Source organism: Mycteria americana, chromosome 2 (assembly GCF_035582795.1).
Source record: "Mycteria americana isolate JAX WOST 10 ecotype Jacksonville Zoo and Gardens chromosome 2, USCA_MyAme_1.0, whole genome shotgun sequence".
Taxonomy (NCBI): domain Eukaryota; kingdom Metazoa; phylum Chordata; class Aves; order Ciconiiformes; family Ciconiidae; genus Mycteria; species Mycteria americana.
The window spans coordinates 24,980,017-25,005,385 of record NC_134366.1 but is presented as its reverse complement, the minus strand read 5'-3'; the positions used below and the strand labels follow the sequence as shown (position 1 = coordinate 25,005,385).

The window sequence follows — 25,369 nt, the reverse complement described above, 5'->3', positions numbered from 1 at the left end:
GGTGCTGCAGTGGTGATGTGTGAGACGAGGCCGTGAATTGCCACGTGCCAATAAAAACCAATTGCAGACACACAATTCCCCTCACACACCAAACCTGCGACCAGTAAGGGGAGCACACAGCTCTGCTCAGGCAGCCGCTGCTGGGGGCAGGAGACACGCTGCAGAGAAGACCCACAAGGGCACAGCCCGACATGCACTCTTGGAAGGAAGGAGGCTCTCCATGACAAAGGAGCAGGAACACCCCTGAGGGACCGTGACAGCCAACCCACCCAGGGGCAGGAACAGCCGCAAAGGACTGTGGCCTGAAGATGACTCACAGCAGGGCAGAGGACCACAGGTAAGAAGGGGAAATCAGCTGGCAGAGACCTTTACGCACGTGACCACAACCTCTCTCATGCGCGATCTGTTGCCTGTCTGGAGGAATTGAGATGGACGGAGTGTAGTAACCCACAGTGAACATAAAGGAAGTGGAGACTAGGAAGGGGCAGGCTGGGTGTTTGGCTTACACTGAGCATGGGGGAGAGGAAGCACAGGTGTTCACTTAAGGGTTTGATTGCTAATGAACCTAAGCATGTCTTGGAGTAGGTTCTTCTGAAGCACTGGTTAGTAACCTTGTTCTCAAGCAGGTAACTAGAGATAGATTTTGAACAATTAGAGATGAGTTACAGAAAAAAATTAGACTGACCTTAAATTGGAGCAACTTCTACAGCTTTTCGTATCAGTCAATATGCAATAAGTCAGATAAGCATCCCTTGAGTCGGATGAAAAGAAAAAAAGAAAAAGGAAAAAAGATCTATGTGCATTTTAATATTACATTTCTTTGTATTAGGCATATGGATTCTTATAACTAACCTCAACGTTTTTATTTCCTCTATGTAAGCATTTAAAGCTGATGTAAATGATTTCAGTGAACAGCCTGGAAATTTGCCTACCCCATCACAGAAAAGACAGCAATAAAGATGTGAACATTAGGTACCACCTATAGAGATGAGAGATGATTTTACTCCTCATTCCCATTTATTTTCTTCCCAACAGAATTCCAGCCAGCGGACAAATTAGTGCTGCACAGTGATCTAGAGTTTTACGCATTTGTCCACAAGAATCAACCTGCAATTACTATACCATTTTATGTAAAGTACCCAGCATCTAGCAGATGATGACAAACTTAGCTGAAACTGCTTCTTCTAATGGAACAACATATTTAATACACACAGCAATTTTTAATTACCTGCATGACTTTATTGCTTTTAGTGCTTTTTTTTAAAATAGTGGAAGCTGCATCTTGAAAACACCAATAGGTTATGCCATATCTGTTGTAAATCCTTGACAATACATAGGGTGAGGAGCAGCTCTTACCTCTACCAGGCAAAATTCTCCGGCTGAATCACTTGAAAAGATTCCTGGTATGTCACCCTGTCTTCAAATGTTGGATATTCTTCCTCTATCTCATGCCTTACAAAGAATCAATAAAAGTACGTTGTACAGTTCTCATATTATGTCCACAGGCAGAAGAAGGCCCCTTTCCCAGCTCCAGAGCAATTTAAATCGTTTAGAGTACCTCCTTATTGCTCTTCTCCTGCCTGGTGCCTGCTAAGAGTTACAGATAGCGTACAGGAGATTTACACACATTCAGAGGAAATGTATCTACAGTCAGGAGTGCTTTGTGTATATGGATGTAACTCGTTGATATAAACTCATTACGTGGTATGTAAGTCCTGGGGAGCTCTGTGACTATTGCCACATTTTCAGGGTTCTAGGTATTCTTCACCATGGGTGAAAAAAATTAAGCATCTTGATGGAATTCCTGATTGTCATTACAAGCACAGCCACAGCTGTAGGACGGACAAAGCTACAGTAAAATAGAAACAACACGTGGGCTACCCTTCAGGCAAGCCAAATGTAGACCCCAGAAACCACCTATTTTACGTAGTTACACAATGCACTAGAATTCTTTAAAGATTACATTTTAAATACCAGTTGTCTTACACAAAGATGTAACCTCTCCAAATAACCTCATTCACGGATTACAATATTTCAAATCTGAGATGCTGGAAAATGGAAAAATGCCCACTACGATGGTACAGCAGCATCACCCCATATTCATTCACATGCTACACAGGCATAAGTACACCAGATTAAAAGACAGGTAACAATACCCTGCTGTAAGCTATATCAGTAAGGTGCAAGGCACACTCTCCAAACTGAAGAGATAGTCATAACATTATTGAAAAACAGCAGTGACATCAACAGGGCTACATGGGTATCAACCTGGAAGCGCCAAGGTGAGATTCTGGACATGTATTTTCTATCTAGACATCTGTTCATTTCTAAGAACCTGATAACCACCAAATATCCTGTCTGTAAGGTCTAGGCAATTTGGCACAAAGAACTTTCCTTATTTGTAGCATTCAATATTCTGTCTATTCAGCAATTATTTTTTTTAAGTGATCAGTGAGTCCCTGTTTCAAGTCTTGCTGGAAAGGAAAAAGATACAGAACATCACAGCCACATTTTTTTTCTCCTAGGAAGCACTCAGACTCCATCAATATAAGGCAGATACACTGTTGGTTAAGCTAGAGAAAGATGATGAGCTAAGTTAGGAATTGTATTACAAGCAAAAGCCAAATTATCTTTATTATATAGTAAATTAAAAGCTGCCCCAAAATCTTACACAACTTAAAACCAAAAATACAAAATTCAACATTCAGATGACTACCAACACTCATATGTTAAATTCTTGCCTGCATGAGGTTTCCTTCAAGGTGTACATTTTAAAAATAATTACCCAGAAATATGTGCCTTAATTGAACTTCCTTGGATAATATGGAGGAGTCGTCATATTAAAAAATAAATAAAAACCACCACAGAATATAGCCATAGAAATATGTCCTGGTGCAGCTACGTTTCACCTAACTCCATAAAATGGGATCTTCTAATGCACCAAACTTCCCTCAAAAGTTTAAACCTGAAAGGAGGTTTAAGATAATTAAACCAGTTTTAAAACCTCTTTTGTGGCCTCAGGAAAATATTAAACACAATTTTCTGTAGTTTAATGACACACCTTGACATTGTATGTCCATATATACAGGAAATTTTAAAATCTCTTATTGCACAAGCTTGAAAGTGAAATTTCATTTAAGTTAGGACACTTGCATGCTATTTTATAACTCAGATAATTTTTATCTATATGCAAAAAAGATGTTTTAAAGTTTGTTTAAAAAACATTTTTGCATATAGCTGATTTAAAGACAGGGGATAATTTGTCCAAAAAAGAAATTATGGAGAACGTTAAAAGTAGACATGGGGATTATATCAAAACTAATGATTTCTTGCATTGACTATGTGCTTCTAAGTAATGCTTTAACTTTTATTCGTGCAAGTAATCCTATTGATTCAGTTAATGCTTGTGGACTGAATCTTATTTTCAAAAGGTGCAATAAGATATTGAGATAGTATCCTTAAAACTAGGTATAGACAGTATGTGAAAACCACCTGTTACAGAAATATCCTTTTCTGAAGCAGAAAGCCAGATCCTGTGGCAGTACAAGTGGATGGAGCTGTTCTGCTGGCGAGCTAAGGCAAGGAAGCAGGAAGATGCAGAGCACGTACGGGGCACAAGACAGTCTTGCTGTTTATACCTATATTATGATTTCTGTGGATAATACTTCATTAATTCCTGGAGCCTTCCTGTAACTGCCAGTCTGCAGAAAGCAAAAAGACTGTCTTAATACAGAACCCAAGGCTGCCTGTTGCACATTTAACCAGCTTTGTGATTAGTCATTTTCCAGTTTTTCACCATCTTGAGCAACGCAGAGATCTCTAGACAGCTCACCTCTCAGGCAAGCCTGAAGCATGTGCCTGCACTGAATTTCAAATTCAATCTGTTTTTACCCATTACTGTTTTCATGTAAAGCGTTCTTGCCACTTAAACTGACTTCAGCAGCCTGCTGCTATTGATAACCATTAATGTCTAGGACACAAAGACGAAACATTTACTTACAGATTTCCCAGTACAAACTTCTGTGTGATGATTAGAGCACTTGTGGGAGGTTGTAGATTAGGCTGTAGATTATATTAGGTTGTAGATTAGGCAGCGCCAAGAGTTCTGAGCATGCCCAGGACTCCCTGTTAGCCCGCACTGACCTCTTGGCTGAGCTCCCCGGCTTTGCCAAAGCCAGGTACAATTGCTCAGAAGTGCCTGGAAGAACAGGCTTGGTCAGAGCATGATAAACACCCAGCAACACTGTTAGGCTTTTGCATTCAGAAACACAGCTAGAGGAGGAAGGCTTTTACAAAGTTCAGTGGTAAAAGCACTTGTCCAGAAATGGCGAGCACCATGTTCTGTGTCCTTCTAACCGTGACCAAACTCCAAACCTAATCTACAACCTCCCACAAGTGCTCTAATCATCACACAGATGTTTGTACTTTAGGATTTTTTTTTCACTTTTTTTTTTTTTTTAAATTTTACGACCACCATGAAACTGGAAAAGCTAGATGATTGTTGAATTTCTTCATCTCTAAAAGTACATAGGTACCTACTTCACAGAGGCACTGCAGGAATGCATTACTTAATGTTAAAGCATTGTGAACAGGCAAGAGCAGTATAAATGCCAAGTACTGTTGCTACTACTAGTAGCAATAATAATAATAATACTTGACACTTGTATAGTGCCTTCCATCTGAGAATCACAAAGCACTTTACAAAAATCAATTATTAAGATGCTGTGAGGTGGGTAAGTATTATCTACCTTTTATAGATGATGAAACATGGGCTCATATCGGTTAATTGAATTGCTAAAGTTATCCAGCAGGCAGGCACAGAGCCACAATAGATAGTGCACATAAGACCTCCTCTGTCATCTCTAACCACCAGGAATTCTTCTTCCCAATGTGTCACCTATTTGCTCTCACTTATCATTTTTGTGAGCTGTCTTCAATAAGTAGTTTTCATTATCTTTCCTATCATTATAAGTGACAGAATTAAGGCCACCACGCTAGCAAATATACCCCTGTCCCTTCATTTCCAGGATAGGTGTCATGTAGCATTACAAGAATAACCCATTTACATGTAGTAATACCCATTAATATTTATTCTCATTCTTTTTTACTGCTTTGGTGAAGAAATAAAGTATAGCCTATCACAACAAAAAAATTATTTTGGTAGATTTTACAAAACCAGAAACTGTAAATAAAACTATCTGTATTCTTTGTGGTCCTAGAAACCAACACGCAAATTTTGTTATTCTTACTTATGCTTACTAACATCATTTCTTGAAAGAGGTACTTCTGATTAGAGGGAGTTTCCTTAATGCAATTTACTCATTTATTCTGATGCAAACACTGCACAATCGAATCACTTTCTCTTTTGCTCATCGCTTAAGAGAGTGGATATTTTTTTTTCTAAATAACATAAAATACGGTCAGGAACAATCACATGCCACCTCTCCATACTAGCTCAGCCAGCAAGCTGCTCAAAGATGCTTGCTGTTAAATGCACCTGTACAAGTGAGTCCCACCTGCGACTCCAGCTTCTGAGTTCAAGCACAGACCCGTGAGGAGGGAGGTTGTGTGGCCCCAGCCTGGGACTGCGCCTCACCTTGTAAACTCAAAGCAGCTGATGTGAGACTGACTGCTCGCACTACTTATTTTGAATAATACATAAAGATATCAGTGGCCTGCCATTTTTAGACTATCCTGAGCTTGATACAGATGACTACCACCTAATTTCTGCTAGAATTTTCTCCTTCATTAACAAGGTCAATGTATTATTATTTTTTTCTAAAGTCAGGTACCAGCTAGACAGTGGTGCACAAACAGTTTCATAGATTGGAAAAGGAAGAAATCTCATTAAAATTTTCAGAGCCAAGATGCGTCAAGTGAAGTATATAGGTATGCTGCCGCTGGACCCAGGCAAAAATTACTGACACTGTTCTCATATATTAATGTGAGAAATTATTAGTCTTGTTAATATTAACATAAAATGAATTTATAGAAATGTAATATACATTTTTAACTTACACATGCATTTCCCCACACACATTCCTTCCCTCTCCAATAACAGTATAACGTTTTATCAGGAGAATGCTAGGTCACATCTTCTCCAGCTTTAGTGAAAATGTACTTTCCTTTCCCTATTTACATATCTTGTAAAGATGGCAGCAATACTTACATATTGTGGCTTAGAAACTGGTTCATGTAAAGAGTCTACATGCACATATGCATTAATCTCCCCTGACTTCAAGGAGTGTCCCTTTCCTTTCTGCAACCAGTTCATAATGAGGAAGCAAACTGCCCCCTCAATTTGCCTCTTACTTGCACCACTTCCCTTCAAGATTAACGGAGGAGCTTCACAACTACCGCAGCTGCTGCTGCCGCGTCACACAGCCCTGTCTGCACAGGGTGCTTCTTGGAGGAAGGGGCCACAGCCACCTTTGCCTCCTTGTACCTCCCTTTCCTCACCTTCTGCTCTTTGCCCTTCCCCGTTTAGCTGGCTCACCATGTGTGCACACTCTGCACTGAGTCATCGTACAGTAGTAAGAGCAAAGCACATCATAGATTTCTAGGAACAACCAGGGACACGTAATGGAAGCAAGGAAAGCATTCCATCATACAGCATTCATTATTACCTTCCTTTTCTTCTGTCCTTCCCTTCTCCAGGCTTGCTGAATGTATTTTACCAAATTAATGCATAAAACAGAGGGGGAGGGAGGTGGTTGGATGTCCACAAGATTTCCAGTATTCTGTGAAAACACTACACATTCCTCCTCCTGTCCTCAGACCGCAGCGAGGAAGGCTAAAATCAAATTTAGGTTCAAAGCTCTTTCTGCCATACAACATTCAGCAACTTTAATTCAAGCTGACTTAGCATGGGAAGTCATTGTGCATGTGAAAAAGACATTGTTTTCCCTTCAAGAGAGAACACAGCAACACCGTATTTCCAAAACAGCCAAAAGATGCTGGCCTAAATTTTGAGCTGTCTAACACTGCCATCATTTTGATCCTTTCTTCTTTTGAGAGAACAAAAAAAACCTAGTCACAAAAATCTCTGTATTCAGGGGAAAGAGAAACAGTCAATTATTTGTCACAAAAAATCTAAATAAATTAATTAACCAGCCACTGCAATGTGTTAAGCTTGTTCCATTTTGAAAAATGACAAAATATTAACAAAAGTATGACAGTTTTTAAAAACACTATAATGGATAGTGTTGGGTATCCTAAGTCTTAAACACAGTTCTTCACCCTAATAAATTTCTCTACATACTTATTTTTAATATACAATGATACCAACTGCTCAAATTCACATTCTTTGACAGCCCCACCACCCAGAGTATGAACTCACGTCACTTACAATATCCTGCATACTCCAAAATTTTCTTTGCTTAAAATCCAGTATCTTCCATACCCACACCATTACATGCATATAAATCTTTAAAATCAGCTTACATTAAGTTTTATACATTTCTAAACTTTAAAAAGACACATTTCTGCTGTTGATTCTGAACACTGGGTTACAACTTCTAACCTTGCCATAAGAGAAACCTAATAATATATCAGATCACATTCCAAACACAAGCAGCATTTAGCTTACTTTAAAGGCATTTCAACCTTAACATCTCAACCTTAAAGATCATTTAAAATGAACTCAGCTATATGACCACTTATGTTAACCTTGTTTGCTGCCAAGCCAAACCTGATAGAAACTGTTTGGAATCCCCAATTACCACTTTCTAATACAGATGATATAATGATCTGACGGTAATGACTGACTTTCTGCTTCAGAAAATAATTATAGGACTGCAAATGTATTTGTTCTTCATGACAAACAAAACTGTTGGTAGAAATTTGTTATTGTATTCCTTATAGAAGAACCTAATGTATTCTTTATTTGCCATTGTTTTTTGTTAATACGCTATGCCTATATTTATGTAATAACATGAGTTTTTATACAACTAGAAAAAAATCAAGACCTTTATGTGCCAATCATAAACCAAAATAACACCAAAAAATCTTCTCAACTTCAGCATATGCAGGATCAAGCCCTGAATTGACATTATCCATCACTGTATGTGTATAACACAAAATTAATTTGATATGTTAATGTTGTACTCTATGGCAGTATTTATTCTTAAATCCCCCTGGGAGCATAAAATGTTCAAAGAATGAGTAAGATGTGCCACTGCATATGGCAGTGTAATTGCATGGGAGACAGGATTTTCTATAAACATTTTTACAAGGGATTTTGCTGAAAATCATGAAAGCCAAACTCAGTAAAACTCCTTGAAACGACTATGAGAAGCACAGATTAATTTCTGGGCTAGTTACAGGGGAAAATAATGTACTTTTCCAACCTCTCGCTGTGTACAAATGCCAGCCCTTGGTGCGGGGATGAAGCAGCAACCTGCTGCTGCATTCTTCTCCCCAGCCTGCCATAAGCACTCAGAGCACCTGTGATGCTTTGCCAATATTAACAAATGGCTCAGACATAAATTATTGCACACGCCTGCCTAAAAACTACGCTTCCTAGGGACATATCTACCATGAAAAGTTGTGCTCCTGCAACTGAAAAAGCTATTGATTCATTCCCTCCTTTACGCAAAATCATTCTCAGCACCATACCTGACGAGGGGAACTCTTCATTTTTTCCTGACAAAGGCTGCATTTTCTCAGACTTTTAGTTTGTGATAAATACACTCAGTGTGCTAACAGAGCAACAGTTTATAGTTTACACACACTAATAAAAACACTGGAATTACAGTCATGCAAGGGAGGCAGTTCACTTATCTGCGTACTAAAACAAACCCTTCTTTCATTACATTGCCTGTAACCCATACATACATCCAGATTAACTACACATAAATTAACTAAAATCCTCTGCAACCTGCATCTGTGTTTCAATTGTTTTGGGGATGGGATTAAACCAGTGCCAGTAGGCTAAATATCACAGAGAGAGAGCTGAGTCCATTTCCAGCTGCAGTTGCAGACTAAGTTCATTAACCAGCTACAGAGAGTGCAAAAATATCCTCAAAGACAATTGCCAAAATTCTGTTTTCCAAAGCTTTTACTTCTTTGTGTCAACTATTTTAGATCTACTGTTACGTTGCAGACCTTTGGCCATGGATGAATACCTTTTCTCTAGCATGCTATCAGTATGAAAACAAAACCAATGGAAAAAACACGTATTTTCCCATATTTAGCTTCCCCTTTTTTTCTGTCCTTTTCATCGTCCCAAGGCAGTTCTCCACATCACCCGCAGCCTGCTGAACTGTGATGAACTCCAGGCGCATCTCAGAAAGGCAGGAGGAATAGCCCAGCCCTTCACAGCCCCATCTTGCGTGTTCTCTTGCAAGTTTCCTCCTGAACTTTTGGACAGAGGCAGAGCGAGCAGTGACTAGCAGGTACCGCAGTGCACATAGGGTAGCACTGCTAGCAGACATACCAAGAGGCGGGCCGGCAGAGAGTTATCATATATATCCACCCCAGTTAGAGAAACTGAAGCAGCCTCACAAAACCTCTGGCATTCCCATAGATGTCATTTTTCCAGACTTAGTTTTCTAGTAGTAATCTTCCAGACTCATCAGATCATCACTTAGTATGACAATGGAAATACTAGCTCCAGATAATAAAGCAAGATACCTCCATCTCTCACTTGCCTAATGGTGGCATCAATAACATGAAGGAATAAGACTACCCAAAGGTGAATCCCTTTTGTCCAGCAAAGCACCAAGCTCAAAAGTTTCCCAATACCCAGTGACCTGCAGTCACCCAGATCCCCACAGCATCCCTGGTGTGCACTCACCTGCAGAACTGAAACAGCAGAGTGACCCTCTGCTCTTGTGAAGAGAGAATACCTTATGTGGAAATAAATGGCAGCCCTCCTATTTCATCCAAGGACAGGATCCCACTGAAGTCATTAAAGAGCAGGATTCCTCCCTGAGCAGCCTTACAGATAATGACTGTTGCCAAGTTTCTGGTATGTATTATGTTAGAGGAAATTACCAGCATGGCAACACTGTAATCTAAGAGGAAAAGAAACAAACAGAAATCCCTAACAGGGCAGCTAAACATACAAACCCAGAAAATCCACCTTATATTGTTAATAAAATATTGTGCATTAGATTCCAAAAGAAACCTGAATATGACACGTGTCCTCCATAGGAAATGAATCACTTTGCTACGTCAACAGCTGGTGTTAACTGGCCTAGTCACTCACTCACTTATGCACAAAAATTGTAACAGCAGGGAACAGGATATTAGCTTAATATTCAGATATTAATCACTAACCTAGTATTATCTTAATATTAATTAACATTGGGATATTAAGTCTGATCACTAATTCACATCTCAAAAACACACTGCTCTGCATTTCTAATCCAGCAAAAGTTGCAACTGACTTCTGTGGAGCTTTTTCTCTGCTGGAAAGATAAAAAGTGCTTTATATGTGTCTTTTACTTAGATCTGGTTTTTTCCAACCAGAAATCTGGATCCTGAAGGCAAGTGGCACTGATGTTACTATGATGAGCGTCTAAAATGTATAGTATAACACCATCCCACAGTGAATAACCCCAGAACTGTCCTTCTTAAAGAACATCTGTCTGCTATGAGGATGAGGAATGTGGAAGCAAGTTCTGAGTCAAACTGTGGGAAGTTTGATTTGCACACTCAGGGAAGTGTGCAAATCAAAGAGGTGCTCCATAACAAGAAAGGTGTTATACTTACTGTATGAATATATATGCTATAGCAGCATGGTTTGTAATTAACCAGCATTGTTTGTGTTTCAGTAGTACAGAAAAGACAGTCACTGTATAGAGTCCAGCAAAAATACACAAGGTCTCATTTTTGGAGCATAGTTGCATTTCCATTCTAATTGAAATTCTGTGACTGAATCATAGTGATGCCTCAACCCTGGAGGTCCTAGAAACTAGTATTCACTAACTTTAGCCAGATTAAAAAATCTAAATAAAATCTGAGGACCAGAACCACACTGGCATAAATCAGCCTTGGAAAACATAATCAAATACATTGATTTACACAAGCTAAAATCCTGCCCTGAACAGTCACTGGGCACTTCTGCTTCCTGTGAATTTTAAGGATGCTTGAAGGAACTACAGAAAGCACTCCAAGAAGCTCATTATGATTCACCAATATCCTCTCACCTGCTCTTTATCTTTGAAGTTTGTTGCCCAAGCGGTGAAGCTGAGCTTTCTCTCATTCAGTCAGCATATGCATATCACATTTACTGGGACTCCTCCTGTCAGGAGCATGAGACAGATTTGTAATGGTATTTGTGAGGAAATCCAGCCGCTCCGTCTGATCCACACACCAGATTGCTGTCAGGAGATCCAGCCACTACCCTTCAACCTTTGGATGTCCCAACACACTCTAAGATTCCTCCTTCTGGAGAAGAAGGAGAAGAAGAAGGAGAAGAAGAAGGAGAAGGAGAAGACTCCTGTCTTCTGTATATCCTTAATGGAGCTGGAGCCTAGGCTACATTTATTCTAGTAACTAAACAGAGCCAGGACATGGGCTCAAGCACTAGTACACAACTGTCAACATTGGGTTTTTTACAATGCTCCCCAGCACAATTTTGACTTATGGCACCCACCATTCTCTAAATGCCCAGTTATAGCTTGGGGAACAACAGCAGATGGACAATGTTCCCAGTAGGTGGTTTGGAGTTCCATACAGGGGAGGGATTCCCCCACACACACACTACAAGAGAGACATTGAGGTGCTGGAGCGTGTCCAGAGAAGGGCAACGAAGCTGGTGAAGGGTCTGGAGCAGAAGTCCGATGAGGAGCGGCTGAGGGAACTGGGGTTGATTAGCCTGCAGAAAAGGAGGCTCAGGGAAGACCTTACTGCTCTCTACAACCACCTGAAAGGAGGTTGTAGTGAGGTGGGGGTCGGTCTCTTCTCCCAGGTAACAAGCGATAGGGCAAGAGGAAATGGCCTCAGGTTGCACCAGGGGAGGTTTAGACTGGATATTAGAAAATTTTACTTCACCGAAAGGGTTATCAAGCACTGGAAGAGGCTGCCCAGGGAAGTGGTTGAGTCACCATCCCTGGAGGTATTTAAAAGACATTTGGATGAGGTGCTTATGGACATGGTATAGTGGTGGTCTTGGTAGTGTTAGGTTTACGGTTGGACCTGATGATCTTAAACGTCTTTTCCAACCTATACGATTCTGTGATTCTGTGATTCTGTGATTCTGATTCTGTGATTTCAAAGCCTGATAAAAAAAGGAGGCTTTTACCTGCCTTTACTGAGCAGCCCAAGTCAGTGCTGTTAAACTCTCTTGGAATGGAAACTGCACGATGGTAATGGTCCCTGCCCTATCCTAGTTCCCAAACCCTCCCCAAGAAATGTTTGGGACAGTGCTACTTGGTCGACACCACAAGCATACTAGAAACAATGCTCACAATTTCATAGTTTAGCTGATTAAGCTCCAGTGCCTGCCACATTCCCTGGTGTTGTTTACTAATACACACATAGCCTTTGAGGATCTGAGCCTCAGCACTTTCTGTAGCAAACTCATTTACTTTGCAATTAACCTCCCTGTTCACATTTACTATCCCCCTTCCTTTCCTCTTTCCAGTCACTTCTGAAAACCAAGTCCTCTCCATGCCTGCCAGCTGTAATGCCTACATGTCTTTGTTCACTGTCCTTCAGAGCAGAGGCAAGGATTCACATTTTTATTGTTTGTTCTACTCACTGTGAAGTACAGTGTACAATTGCAGTACTAAATCACTGTACTTGAGAGCTCATTCTTAATATGCAGATCTTATCAAAATATATTAGTACCATCAAGTAGAAAATTGACACCTCTATGTTTCTTCAGATACCACATATCCTTTTTAACTCTGTAAGAGATTTGAACCCTACAATTTATCCTATACAGCATACTTGCTGTAATCAAAAGCATCAATCTTTTTAAGGCTGTCTAATGCCTAATGCCTACAGTTGCCATCCTTATTAGCCAGAGGTTAGAAGTATAAACATAGCTAAGTAAGTACATAACAATGATAGAAAAGAACAGAGTTTCTTTTCTATAACATGAGCAGCCATACCTTTTATTGTAAGGAGGCAGCTCAGAATGCTTTATGTATTTAAAACTCTTCAGCGTAAGGTGCTACAATTACTTCATCAGTTATTATTCTTAACAGGCAATCAGGAAGCCAATTAGGATTTCTGTAACGGCTCCCAGGCAAGTGGAAGGTCAAGATCTGAACTTTACCTGAGTGGACACAGGAAGAAAGGCTGCCAGTGATTCATCACAGTCATGGTGATCTCACCTGCTAACTCTGATTATTTTGCTATGTTTTGTTTAGGGGCATGGTTTGGGATGGTTTGGGTTGTTGGTGGGTTTGGGATTTCTTTGGAATTATCCAAGGTTATAGTATTGCTTGGTATAATGATAAATCGCAGTAGTTAAAATAGTTTCTAAAAATACATATTTCAAGTACTTTTTAATCATGATTTTATTCTTCAGACAGTGCTAGTCAGAGTGTCATGAAGGCAGTATTACTGCAATTAGACGTATTTTGGCTAAACCTTGGGATAAGAGCAACTGTATTTGGGTAGAGGGAAAAGGCATTCAAGGTCCTCATTAAGTTTACAGATTAACTCCAGATTTAAAAAGAAAAGCCTTGAAAACTGTTTTTCTACTGGAATATTTCTAAGTGTACATACCTAATAAGCCTCATTTTCTATAGCTTAAAGAGTGAGTCTTCAAGAACAGACAGTGGAAACAAAACATTTTTGCTTTCTCTGCCTTTGGTTTTATTGACTGTGAAGATTATGCAGGCTCTGTTAAGTCATTCTGTAAACTTGTTTAAACCCTTTTCAAGGAAACCATTTTTTTAACTTCTTCTAATTTGCTGTTTATAATGATCTCTGCTAATGAAAGTTGTCATGTATGCAAATCAACATAAACATTTAAAGGCTGATCCCACAACCCACAGATATCAAATTCAATCACCTACAACGTCAGTGATTCTTTAAGGTGAAGAAATAATATTATGAATAGATACCCAGGCTAGTAGACAGCAGTCAAGAAAGAAACTGAAGAAAAAACCCAACCCAAATTTATTTGCTCTTTTTTCTTTTCCCCATTAGAAGTCATAACATGGCATATGGATACAAACTTCTATTTCAGCCATCACATCTGCTTTATATAATAAAAAGCCCAATGCTGTCAATACTCTTTTTTTTTAAACTTCACAGAATGAAAACTTGTTCCCCAATAATAGGAAGAGAGCTCTAAACCTGTGCTGCACAGATTTATTAACCTACCCAAAATGAAAGGCGTATCTTTCTCCACCAAGTGTTATCATTTTCAAATAAGACCTGTCCTCTAGGGAATAAATTTAGAGACCATTTTTTGTTTATGTTGAGGGGAGGGTTAACTTCTGAGATAAATAACCACAATGTTGCATCTGTATTTTTTGAAGTTTAACTTCTAAAATATCCTTATTATAATGCTAAGCAATAAACCACATATATTGTACAGTATATACCAAATAAAAAACTCCTGTTCCACATGGTATACAATACACTGGTGATAAACAGGTCTTCAGCAGAAGAGACGAACAAAATATAAAACCAGCAAGTTTACATATTCAACACTTATTTCAATGTCATTTTTGTTTTATAGTATACAAATACAATGTCTGCATCAAAGAGCAAACATCTGTGATTTTTCTATTGATTATTAGTAAGCACAAAAATTTATCACTCACTCCCAGAAACAGAACTTTTTTAAAGTGCTGTTTATTTTGTGAGTAAATCACTGTCTCCAACATTGCTCGGCCTTCCTTACATTACTGAATAGCCAAGGATATATTTATCATTCCAATGAAAATTTGAAATCTTTGTATATAGTAACAACCTAATCTTTCTTCATTTGGCTCACTAAACTACTTTTTCACATAGGTTTTGCTATCTTTTCTTTAAAGTGAAGCAAGCTAGGAGAAGCTGCATATGTACTCAGTGACATTTACGGGATGTGTATTTATTATTTGGTACGCACAAACTACGTGCATGCACATCACATTTTGAGCTTTTGTCTTTTGCTCTATGGGGACCTACATGACTGTGTTTTTTAATTTTATTTTCTAAACAAGTTCTCGATAGCTATGTGACAATTTCTGATCTGGTGCTCATCAGACCAGGCAGCCACTCCCTGCGTTGAGATGATGGGTATGCCTCTCAGCTGCAGTTTGGCACAGACCTGTGGCCATGCAGGTTGTGGCCATCCTGGATATTCTGTTCCTACACTGTAATGCCTTCCAGCACAGTGGAGCAGTCAGAGCAGCATCTGGAAGTAAGCAGTGCCTTTCCCACACAGAGAAACCCTTATTATTATCCAGTCCACCGATTGCCTGCCTTAGCCAGCATTTGGACCACAATATTCACCAAGGAACCAATGCGAGGATCGCTGCAGATTCTTTCCCTGTCAACCTGTAATGCATCACCAGAAGCTTCTAGTAATCACTGACAAGGGCTCAAGAATAGGCTCAAAGTATCAAGATTTGAACTCAGTTTTCCAGTGTCTAACATAGGGTGGCATGAATATACACCTTTTGCTCCTTCTTAGACACGCCCCCCCCAAAAAAATCTGTGGTCAGAGCTTTTCACACCTGACAGAAACGCATACTTCCACTGAAGATGCAATGATTAGCACAGAAAAATGAAGATTAGTATAGACAAATAATTTGTACTGATACTTCTGAAACTGACAAAAAACTACTAAATTTAGAATTATAAAAATCTGAATATTAAAACTTTTCTTTGAAAATAAAAAATACATAGAACAGCTTAATAACTATAAGAGTTTGCATTTCTAGCAGACCCTCTGATCATAGTATTTGTACAGATTTCATTTTTAATTTTAACCCAAAAATCCCATCTACCAAATATTTTGCTATCAAAGGGTGTATTTTAGGAAGTTCTGTCTGTACACTTTCCAATCTAGTTTCACAAGCCTTCCTAACATGTTACAATCTAAGTTGGAAATGCAGGCTGCAGATTTACAGCCGATTACAACTGAGAATTTTCTCAACACCACCAAATACATCTCTCCAGTTCAGTCTGAGCAGAATATAGATAGAATATTTCTGTTGACACAAATGCACTAAATCTGTTTTAGAATGTGTTCCAGGGAAAACATCAATTGAGAAATTGTTATCAACTAGAGTTGATTAATGTATGAATTGTTTCAAAGCTGCATGCAATCTCCCAGCAATGGTTCTATTTCTTTACTTGAACCAGCTTGCCAATTATCATTATGCATAACTATGAAACTGGGACAAAATTTTGATGATGATGTTTACATCTTATCCAGTATGCACATAAATTTAGTCTAGTATAAAAAAAACAAAAAGCTGTCATTAAAGTGTCTTACGACTGGGTACAGAACAATACATTCTGAGCAGTGAACAGCATTTTCAGGCATGTGTACATACTCCATGACAAATCTTGTTACTCATGCACAGTAGTTGATTGTACAAGACAAGCAGTGATATGTGCCCACATAAAATACAGAAATGCAGGAGTGAACTCTGGATATCTAGCTCTAATATTACAGTAGCTGCCTCTGGTATCATCTATGCAGATTATCATCATAAATCAAGTTATTTTAATACCGTTCATTCAGAGTTTTGAAGGTTCAAAGGCTAACAGCAGAGCTGGTTGAATATTGAAAAAACAGTGTTTGCAACTGTTGACGTGAATGCTAAAAAGCTCTTTTAAAGGATCTTCTTATTGCTATTCAGAAATGTTTGCATGCATGGACTTCTGCATGCACATATGTTTGCAAAATGACTGTTTTTCCCCAGCGAAGACTGCTTAATTCCTTGGAGGAACAAGCTGGATTTTAATGGTACTGCATGTTAGGTTGGGAATTCTGGTTCCTGCAGGCACATGTGTGCATCTGTACTTCTCTTTGACATTGACTTGACCCTGTAATAAACATAATTTGACCTTTTAAATAAATTATCCCTGATCCATGATTTATTTTTTTTTACTGTTGTAGGTATAAAAAACTTTCACAGTAAGATCCTAAATCTTGAGCTCTAAAAGGATTACAGCTTCTGCTGTGTGTTGTAACAAGTGTGATGCACTGTCTTCCAGAGTTAAGACCTTGAGGGCATCATGGAAGATATGTCCATGTAAGAAGCCAGGCTTATACAGGTGTATAGACACATAAAGCGGTAAAACTAAATCTCTCTCAGTGTACTGCAGTGGCATTTTAAAATAACAGTATTTCAGCAGGCAGATAAAACATCTTGAATCTCTATTTTTTTCCACAGAAAAGTCAACATTTTCCCCAGGGGAATATTCTTCCACACTCTTCTTAATATACCCCATAGATTTCCTAATACAAGTGCGAAAAATGACATTTGCAGGTAATGATGACTTAAGTTTTCTAAAGTAATCAGTTTAGATGTAATAAAAAGACTTAACAAAGGTTCTTGGTGTTAAATGCCAAAAAAAAAACCCCAAACCAAAAAAGCCCCAAGCCTTGTAGCCAAAGGCTATACAGTCCATCAGGGAAACCCAAGTAGAAAAAAAAAATGCCTACACTCTGGCCAGTCTTTAAAAGCTTTCTTTTTCTTCTCCATTTAGCAACCTTTTGCAGGGAGCTCTTGCAAATCCTTTTTGGCAGGGAATAAGCAGATCCAGATTATGAGATTCTTTTGACCTCAGTTTTTGTGCAAGGAATCTAATCTCAAATGAAAATATTTGCATAAACAAAGTTATTCACTGTATTTAGTCGTTAAGTGGTCAAAACAAAACATTCATTCAGCCAGAGGAAGGAGCTGGAGCATCCTCCCCAGAGCAGGCAAGCGAGCGCTTACCATGGACAGCACGTGTGGGCAGGAGTCCAGAAAGCAGGGCAGGAACAGGCAGAGGAACAGCCTTTGATGCTTCGAGCCTGGTTAACAGCTCAACCCACTATCCGAGGGAGCACCTGTTTCACAAACACTAGGTCTCTACATCCATTTTCAAAGTTGTACACAGCGCAGAATTAAAAAAAAACCCTAAACTGCTACACTCTGGGTGAGTGAAATGAGTATGAACTGAAAGCAAGAATGCAAATGGAGGTAACAGCAATAACTCTGGAAGCAATGGACAAACAAGCATTGCCACATGCAAAATAAGAGAGAAATCGATCTGGTTTTAAGAACTCAACTGAGGGACTAATAAAAATATTAGAATGCTGAAAAGGCACTATCAAACATAAAGCACCTGTTTAACATTACTGCTAATTGTGGGTGAAGGAAATGGCCCCAGCAGAAATTGGTTGAAGATGATTAAATTTAATTGCAATGCTATATACAAAGTGCTACCCACTGACTGAATTAGAAACAAAATATGCTCAAAAGTGATACATAGCACAAAACCAGGTTTAATACAAGACATGAGCAGCAAGGCTACATGTAGCTAAAAACACATTCATATTTTCTGAAAGTTCTTTCCCTCTCTCACATGTTGCAGAAATGCACAGAAAGCACAGTAACAGGAACAACAAAATCAGGAAATACGGTCACCGTAAGGTTGAGTGTGGGCTGCGTGAATGCTCGTATTCTCCAGCACGGTGGAGGCATTGGGGTTCATAGGAAAAACACTCAGCCCACTCTGAAACATGAAGTGCCCGTAATCAATGAGATTAGAAATAGTTAAGCAGGAGTGCCTTCCCTTAGTTTGTGTAAGGCAGGTACCTTGGTAAGCCAGCTCCATGCTTTCAGCAGAGCGTGCAGGATCCCCCCTGGCAGGTGGCCACTTCTGCTGGAGGCAGCTGCCAGCACAGAAAAGTGAAAGTACCACTTTCCATTTTCTTTCCTATTTCTCCTTCTTTTTCTTTCTACATTATTTTGCTACTACAGTTGGGGTTTTTCCCCCTTTCCTTTCACAGAAACTACCCAAACCAGATTATTTATTGGAGCTGCTGGTTCATTATTGGTCCCTTTATACTATATTTCTTAATTGACATTTTACTTCCCATGCCTTTTCTTTGGTAATGCCTAGAGCATACCCTTCCTCTCCGCTTTCAGTGCTGTTGAGGGTACAGCCACAGTGCTGAGGGATAACTTGCTTATGGTCAGAAACTCATTAGTTATTTGGTCTTCCAGCTATTCACCCAGATATATGGTGGATCCTCCTTTTAACCTGCTGCCACCTAGACCTCATTTCACATGATACACGTTCACCATGTCTAGCCTTTAAATTGCTTTCTGACAACTGTGCTTGGCACACGTCTCTCCTCACTGGTGGCAAACATAAAACTGGCATTCTTTGTGGCAGACTCGGTTGTGCTAGCATTTCCCCGTTAGGCTCAGGCAGATGGAGAGAGCTGCTCGTGCCATAGCTCTCCTGTTCTCTGCTTATGGTCCCTCAGTCCTCAAACACGCTTAAATTTTCTAAGAAGTTTCCAAGTGCCCAGTGTTGTTATCTGCTACAGAGAGTACCAAGGTGCTACGCAGTCCTGGTTACGCTTGTGTTAGTGCTGGAACAGCATGCTTGTGGCTCAGTATCAACAAAACAGTCATTATTTCCAAGTACCTGCAATGTACTTATTTAGAGCTACCGGAGCCTCTGGACATAGGGCGAGAGCTGTGCTTTTTAAAAGGTAGCTCTGTGTAAGAATATCCCACCCCCCAGACCCCAAAGAAATTAGGCAAGCACTAAGTGCAATGGAGCAGCTGCTTGACAGCCTTATTAGAAAACAGCTTAGAGAAGTACGTGAAAAATACTGTATTCAGCTGAAGCTGCAGGGAACAACGGAAGAAAAATAATTAGCCGAGTCAGAAACTGGCTAAGCACTGGGTCTTCTGAGCCTTCTATTTCCTTCAAAATACAAAGAGATCTTTAAATAACAAGTAGTAAACGAGACTTTGTTTACGTCTCACCTTAAAAAGCCACAAGCAGAACAGTGCACCCTAATAACATCCTTGGCTCAGAAATGATTCAGAAGCAAGAGGGCCATCTGCTGAATTCCCAGTACCATTTTCTGCTGTATCCTGGAGGATTTTCTTTGAAAGTTTCACAGCCAAGTCCTTTCAGTGCTTTGCTAGGCCTGTGAGGTGTGGCAGTAAACCTCTGAGCAGGTTTGGCTGCAGGTGAATATTATAGCATACCTATCATGAATGCAAAAACTAAAGCCACTACACTGATCAATGTAATCTACTCAGGACTCAAAAATCCTGTAGACAATATCATCAGTCTGACGTATATGTAATATCTCTGTATCATAATGCATTTCATCAAATAGAAACTTTCAGAGACAGAAAACTTGCTCATAATATGTTCATGAACGTAACTTTCCAGATAAAATAAAAAAGCTTAAAGCACAGAATCAGGTCTCTAAAATAAGGAGCTTCCTTCTTCAGCTTACTGTCCTTTAACCTCAGTGATGTTGGCACCACGCTTAAACTCAGCATTCCATTTCCCGTGCAAGTCTATCACAACACCATTGATAGATGATTCACTGGCGACTGCTTCTAATTCCACTCTTTCTGAATTCATTACCACCAACTTCAGATCCCAGCTTCAGAGCATTCATAGCTAGTCCCTTTTCCAACGTGTGGAAGTGGGCAAAGGAAAGGTAGAATTTTTAAAAGATTTTATGACAATGCCACCACACATCCACATGCACAAATGAAGTGCATTATCTTTGTAGTCCTCCATATCTTGTTCTTCTCAGCACTGCTACAGCTAAAGGTCCCTCTGCACACCAGGAAGAAGGACCAGAATTGTTTCTGACACAATAACAGCAAAGTATGCTAAACAAATACTACAGAAACATCCACACTGAAAAATCCTTGTTCATATAGCCATGAAATTTGATAAAGGTATTTAAAATATTCACCACTGTTCTCATTTCTTAAAGCATAGCCTTAAGTCTACTGACATTTCATGGTCTGTTAATACAGAACACTTTAAATACAGAAAGGTACATGTTATCCATTAAATACTATGTAGACTCATGCATAAGATAGCTCATAGTGTACAAATACAACATTGTTTAATGGTACAAACTATAAAATCGAATCTTCAAGTTCAGCATTTTAAAAATGACTGCAAGACATAACCTGTATCTTTTGCAGTTACAATCAGGAGGTATTAAATAAAAGCACAAGCACAGCACAGGGAATACAAATAAATGCCACTTGCTTAAGACTTCCTTCTTAAGTATAAGAAGTGGTCCCAAGTTTAACTCATAGCTTGCTGAAAATACAAATAGTTGGAGGGTCCGTTTGCATTGTGTGGGGATTTTTTTCATGCTTAAAACAGTTTACTACCTCCATCAATACTAAATCTCACCATGCATGACTCCCGCATCCATAATGCAAAAATTTATCCAGGTGTTGTCATTTGTTGTTCACTGTTCCCAACTTTATACACACTGATGAGCAAGAAGGATATGGTCTGGAAAGTTATAAGTTTGTAGGCACATGCACATTACTCTAGAGAATCACTGCTTTCAGTATTTAATAGCAAACTGTTAACTACTTTGCCAACTAAGCATCCCTTATTTTTCTCCTAAAAGCTGGACTCCCATATCAAAATATGAAAACTGCGTATATAAAACAGTAGTAAATGCTAAATATCAAACACATAAAAGACCTCTAGAGCTACAATTACCCAGCATTAATAAAATATTTATTTATCATGTACCTTTATTCCCATGAGCTGCCCACCGCTCCCTCTCCACAGGACTTAGCCTATAACCTCAAAAGCCTGTTTAGCTTCAAAGACTGGCCACTAAAAAAAGCAAAAGGAAATAAAGAAAAAAAAAAGAAATGTGTGTGGAGAAGTGAAAGTTTTCCCTCAAGAATTCAGAATGAAAGCTAAGGACCACTAAAATTCACTCCTTTCTGTAGAAATAGTCCCAAACCATGTAAAGCATCCCAACTCCTGGTCATGTGAATCTCAAAAACAAGAGGTTGTATCTTAGCAAAAAGCAATACAAAGTGCTCTTGCTACATGTTTCAAACTCTGGAAAGCTCACATGAAAGAATGATTCTATGTAGTGAAAGAGACTCGAGGTTATTTTCAACTTTGTAATTTTTTTTCTCCTTTCCACTAAACCCTAGATAGTTGGCTTCAGAATAAGATGCTTCAATTTAAAGCAAAATCTTTTTTTTTTTAAAAAAAGAATACACCTTTAAAGGTGTAAGAGGCAATAAGAAACATCAATACAATTATTTGTTGGTCTTTTTCTCTGATTTAAACAAAAATTACTCCCAGCCGGTAGCAGAACTATGTTAAAAATGACGATTTGTTAATGGAGTCAGACAAGTACTTTTATTTCATTAAGTATTGAGACCGAGAGGAGTAGTGTGCATACTCAGTAGGTAGCTAGAAAGAAAGGGAAGAAGTTGGAAAGTGAAGGATTTGGAACATAACACTATTTGGACAGTAGTATCTTCTGACACTTCTGACACTCCTTGACTTGAACATCAGTTGTTAAAGTTCTACTAAATATTAAGTATTTACAATCAAGCTTCTTCCCACTTTAGATCTTTGAGGTCTTTTCCTTTGTACCTCTATAATTTTGTACAGAAATCTCAGTTAACATCTCCTGCATTTTGGGAGCTTCCACACACAAGGGTGGATCAGCTCCACGGGTCAGAGAACATAAACACAGCTCGGCCAACGTCTGATTGATGATACCTACGGCGCAGTTGTATGATATGGCACACGAAGGATACAGCAGTACAAGGGAAGAACCTGTAGGTGCTGTATCAGAGTGCTGGCGTACGACACAGAAGGGATTTTAGAAGTGTAATGAAATATTTGTCACTTTCCGTCATCGAAAGTCAAGAAACCGAAAGCAGAGACTTTGTCATCACAAGCAGTTTCCAAAAGGTGTTCGGGGTGCAGGTGTGTTACGGGGCACAACCCGGCACTGCCGAAGCCGGAGGGAGTCCCACCGGTGGTGGGATCAAGGCTCCCCTGGCACCTCCGCAAGTCCAGTCCGGAGGACGGCAGTCCGTACCCCTCAGTATGTCACATATTGAGATCCGGCACATTGACAGGGAAAGTTCAGCCGCGGCTACGGAAGCGTTTACGATACTACTACCACCATCGTGAGGTGGAGGGGAGGCTACAACGCCCCGGCACCGCCTGGGCGCCCTCCGCACGGCGGCTGCCCCCGGGTCCCCGCTGCCCTCCGCCCCGGCGGCGGCAGGGGCACGGCGGCGACCCGCCCGCAGCCTGACCCCCGCTCGCCCCTGCGAAACGCCTTTAGCGACTCACAGAGACCGCCTACGGTAGCTCGACGGCTCTCTGGGCTCCGCAGGACCTCCCCAAACTTCACGCGTGTTCTGCCTAGATGTCGGTCTCGACAGGTAGTTCACAACGCGCCGCAGCCAAACGCGCAAGTTCCTTTTTTTCTAGCCGAAAACAGAAGGTCGATCGCTCCCCCTCCTCCGCAGCGTCAAAACCTTGGACAAGGCACTAAACCGCGACACCTGGAGCCCACACCGACACCGCGCCTTACCCCCTAGCAGCCTCCAACTTTCCCGCAAAGCGTCTGACATTAACCTTTCCGTCGGCGTGAGCCCGAGACGCGGCCCACGGAGAACCGCGGCTAAAGGGCAACCCCTCTGCCCCCCGCGGAGAGCCGGCACCGCCTCCCCAGCCCCGTCCCCTCGGCCCCACGCAGGCAGCCGCCGGCGGAGAAACTTTTCCGAGCCGCCCGGCGAGGCAGCGCCCACGCCGGCCGCCCCGCAGAGCGGGGACCGAGCCGGCGCCCACGCACCCGTGAGCCCGGCGGGCCAACGCCGCCCCCCGCGGGCCGCGCCGCGCCGGCCGCCCCGCTGCGTGGGCACCCACGGCCCCGCGCGCACCCATCCGCCCGCACCGCTCCTACCGTGCGGGGGGCAAGTGAGGGAGGGAGCGAGGAGGTGGCAGTTACCGGCGAGCGAGCGCCCTTCTTGCAGAGCGGTCCCCTGAAGACGCCTTTGATGCCGCGGTAGTGCCCGTTGCTGAGGTGCCGGGAGCTGATGACCAGGTAGCACGCCATGCGGGCCCCCCGGGCGGGCGAGCGGGGGGAGCGACCCAGCCCCGCGGGTGGCGGGGGGGAAGGCAGGCCGGCTCCTCCTCGGCGGCGGCGGCGGCGGCGGTGCTACCCCCGCCGGAGCAGAAGCCCGCATGAAGGAGCGGGCGGAACCGCAGCAGCGATCTCCCCCCTCCCGTCTCATCCAGCGCCCGGGTTAGCGTTGCCAGCAGCAGGATGCACTGAAGGCGGCAGCAGCGGCGGCAGCCAGAGCACATCTGAGGGAGCGCGGAGGCCAGTCCGCATGCTGCTCCGCGGGTAGGAGACGGGCCCGGGAAGAAGAAGGGCAGAGCGCAACTTGCACAGTCCGCCGCTGCTACGGCCCCTTCCCTCCTCCGCCTCCTCTTTCTCCTCCTCCTCCTCCTCCTCCTCCTCCTCAAACCAGGCCACCGGCAGCCGACATCCGGAGGGGAGTCTCTCCGCGGCAGCTCGAGCGGCGGCTGCTGCCCATGGCTCTTCCCTCCGCCGGGCTGGGTGGTGGATGGAGCCGGCCGCCGCGGAAAGCCCTCGCCGCCCCAGTCCTCCCGTGCCGCCGCTGCAGCCGGCGCCGCGCCTCGCCTCACCTCCGCCGGCGGGGCGGGGAGGCGGTGCGTGGTGCGAGGGGGGCGGAGGAGGGGTAGGGCCGGAGCAGGGGCGGCAGCCGGCCGGGGGGGGCGGTGGCGGCGGGTGAGGGGACGTTGCTCCCCGCCGCTCCGGGGAGGGGAGCGGGCCGCGGCCGGCAGTCCCGGGCGGAGAGGACTGGGGGAGGAGGAAGGCGGCGGGACGCGCTGGCCGCCCTCCTCCTCCTCTTCGCCCAACTTTCCCGCCTTCGGTGGCGGGGAAGTAACGTCCCTTCCCCGCCTGCCTCTGGCTGCGCTTCCACCTCTCCCCGCATCCCATCACCTCTCCTCCCCTCCGCTGTCCCGTAGGCTGTTCCCCGGCAGGGGCTGCGGCCGTTCCCCGCCCTCAGGGGTGCGGAGCGGGGCGGGGAACACCCTCCCGCGGCCGTGCCGGGGGTGTGAGCGGGCACCGGCCCCCCGCAGTCAGCCGCGGAGCTGGGTTAACGGGAAACGTTGCTGCTCCGGTTCCACTGCTGGCTGGAAGCGCAAATTCGCCCAGGACCGCGGCGAGGGCTGCGCGCAGCTGGCCAGACTGCCCGGACACCCCCCAGCTTGTGACTGTGCTTGTCTCGATCGTCCCCCCAGAAAGGTCGTGAATTTAGGTGTGTGGTGGCATTTACGACCTAAATGATTCACATAGAATCGCAGGTATGAAATTCTTCCACCACTGAATAGCTGAAACAGGTTGTTCTTTTCCCCTTCTGCAAGA

General features: G+C 42.2%; 1 protein-coding gene across 1 annotated transcript in view; it reads right to left on the bottom strand.

Moving 5' to 3' along the window:
* Positions 1-24,028, bottom strand: part of ZNF804B (zinc finger protein 804B) — a 237,305-nt gene extending 213,277 nt beyond the window's left edge. The window contains exon 1 of the mRNA XM_075492771.1: positions 23,876-24,028. Coding sequence (XP_075348886.1) covers positions 23,876-24,028 — 153 coding nt within the window. The remainder of the gene's footprint in view (positions 1-23,875) is intronic.
* Positions 24,029-25,369: the final 1,341 nt, after the last annotated feature.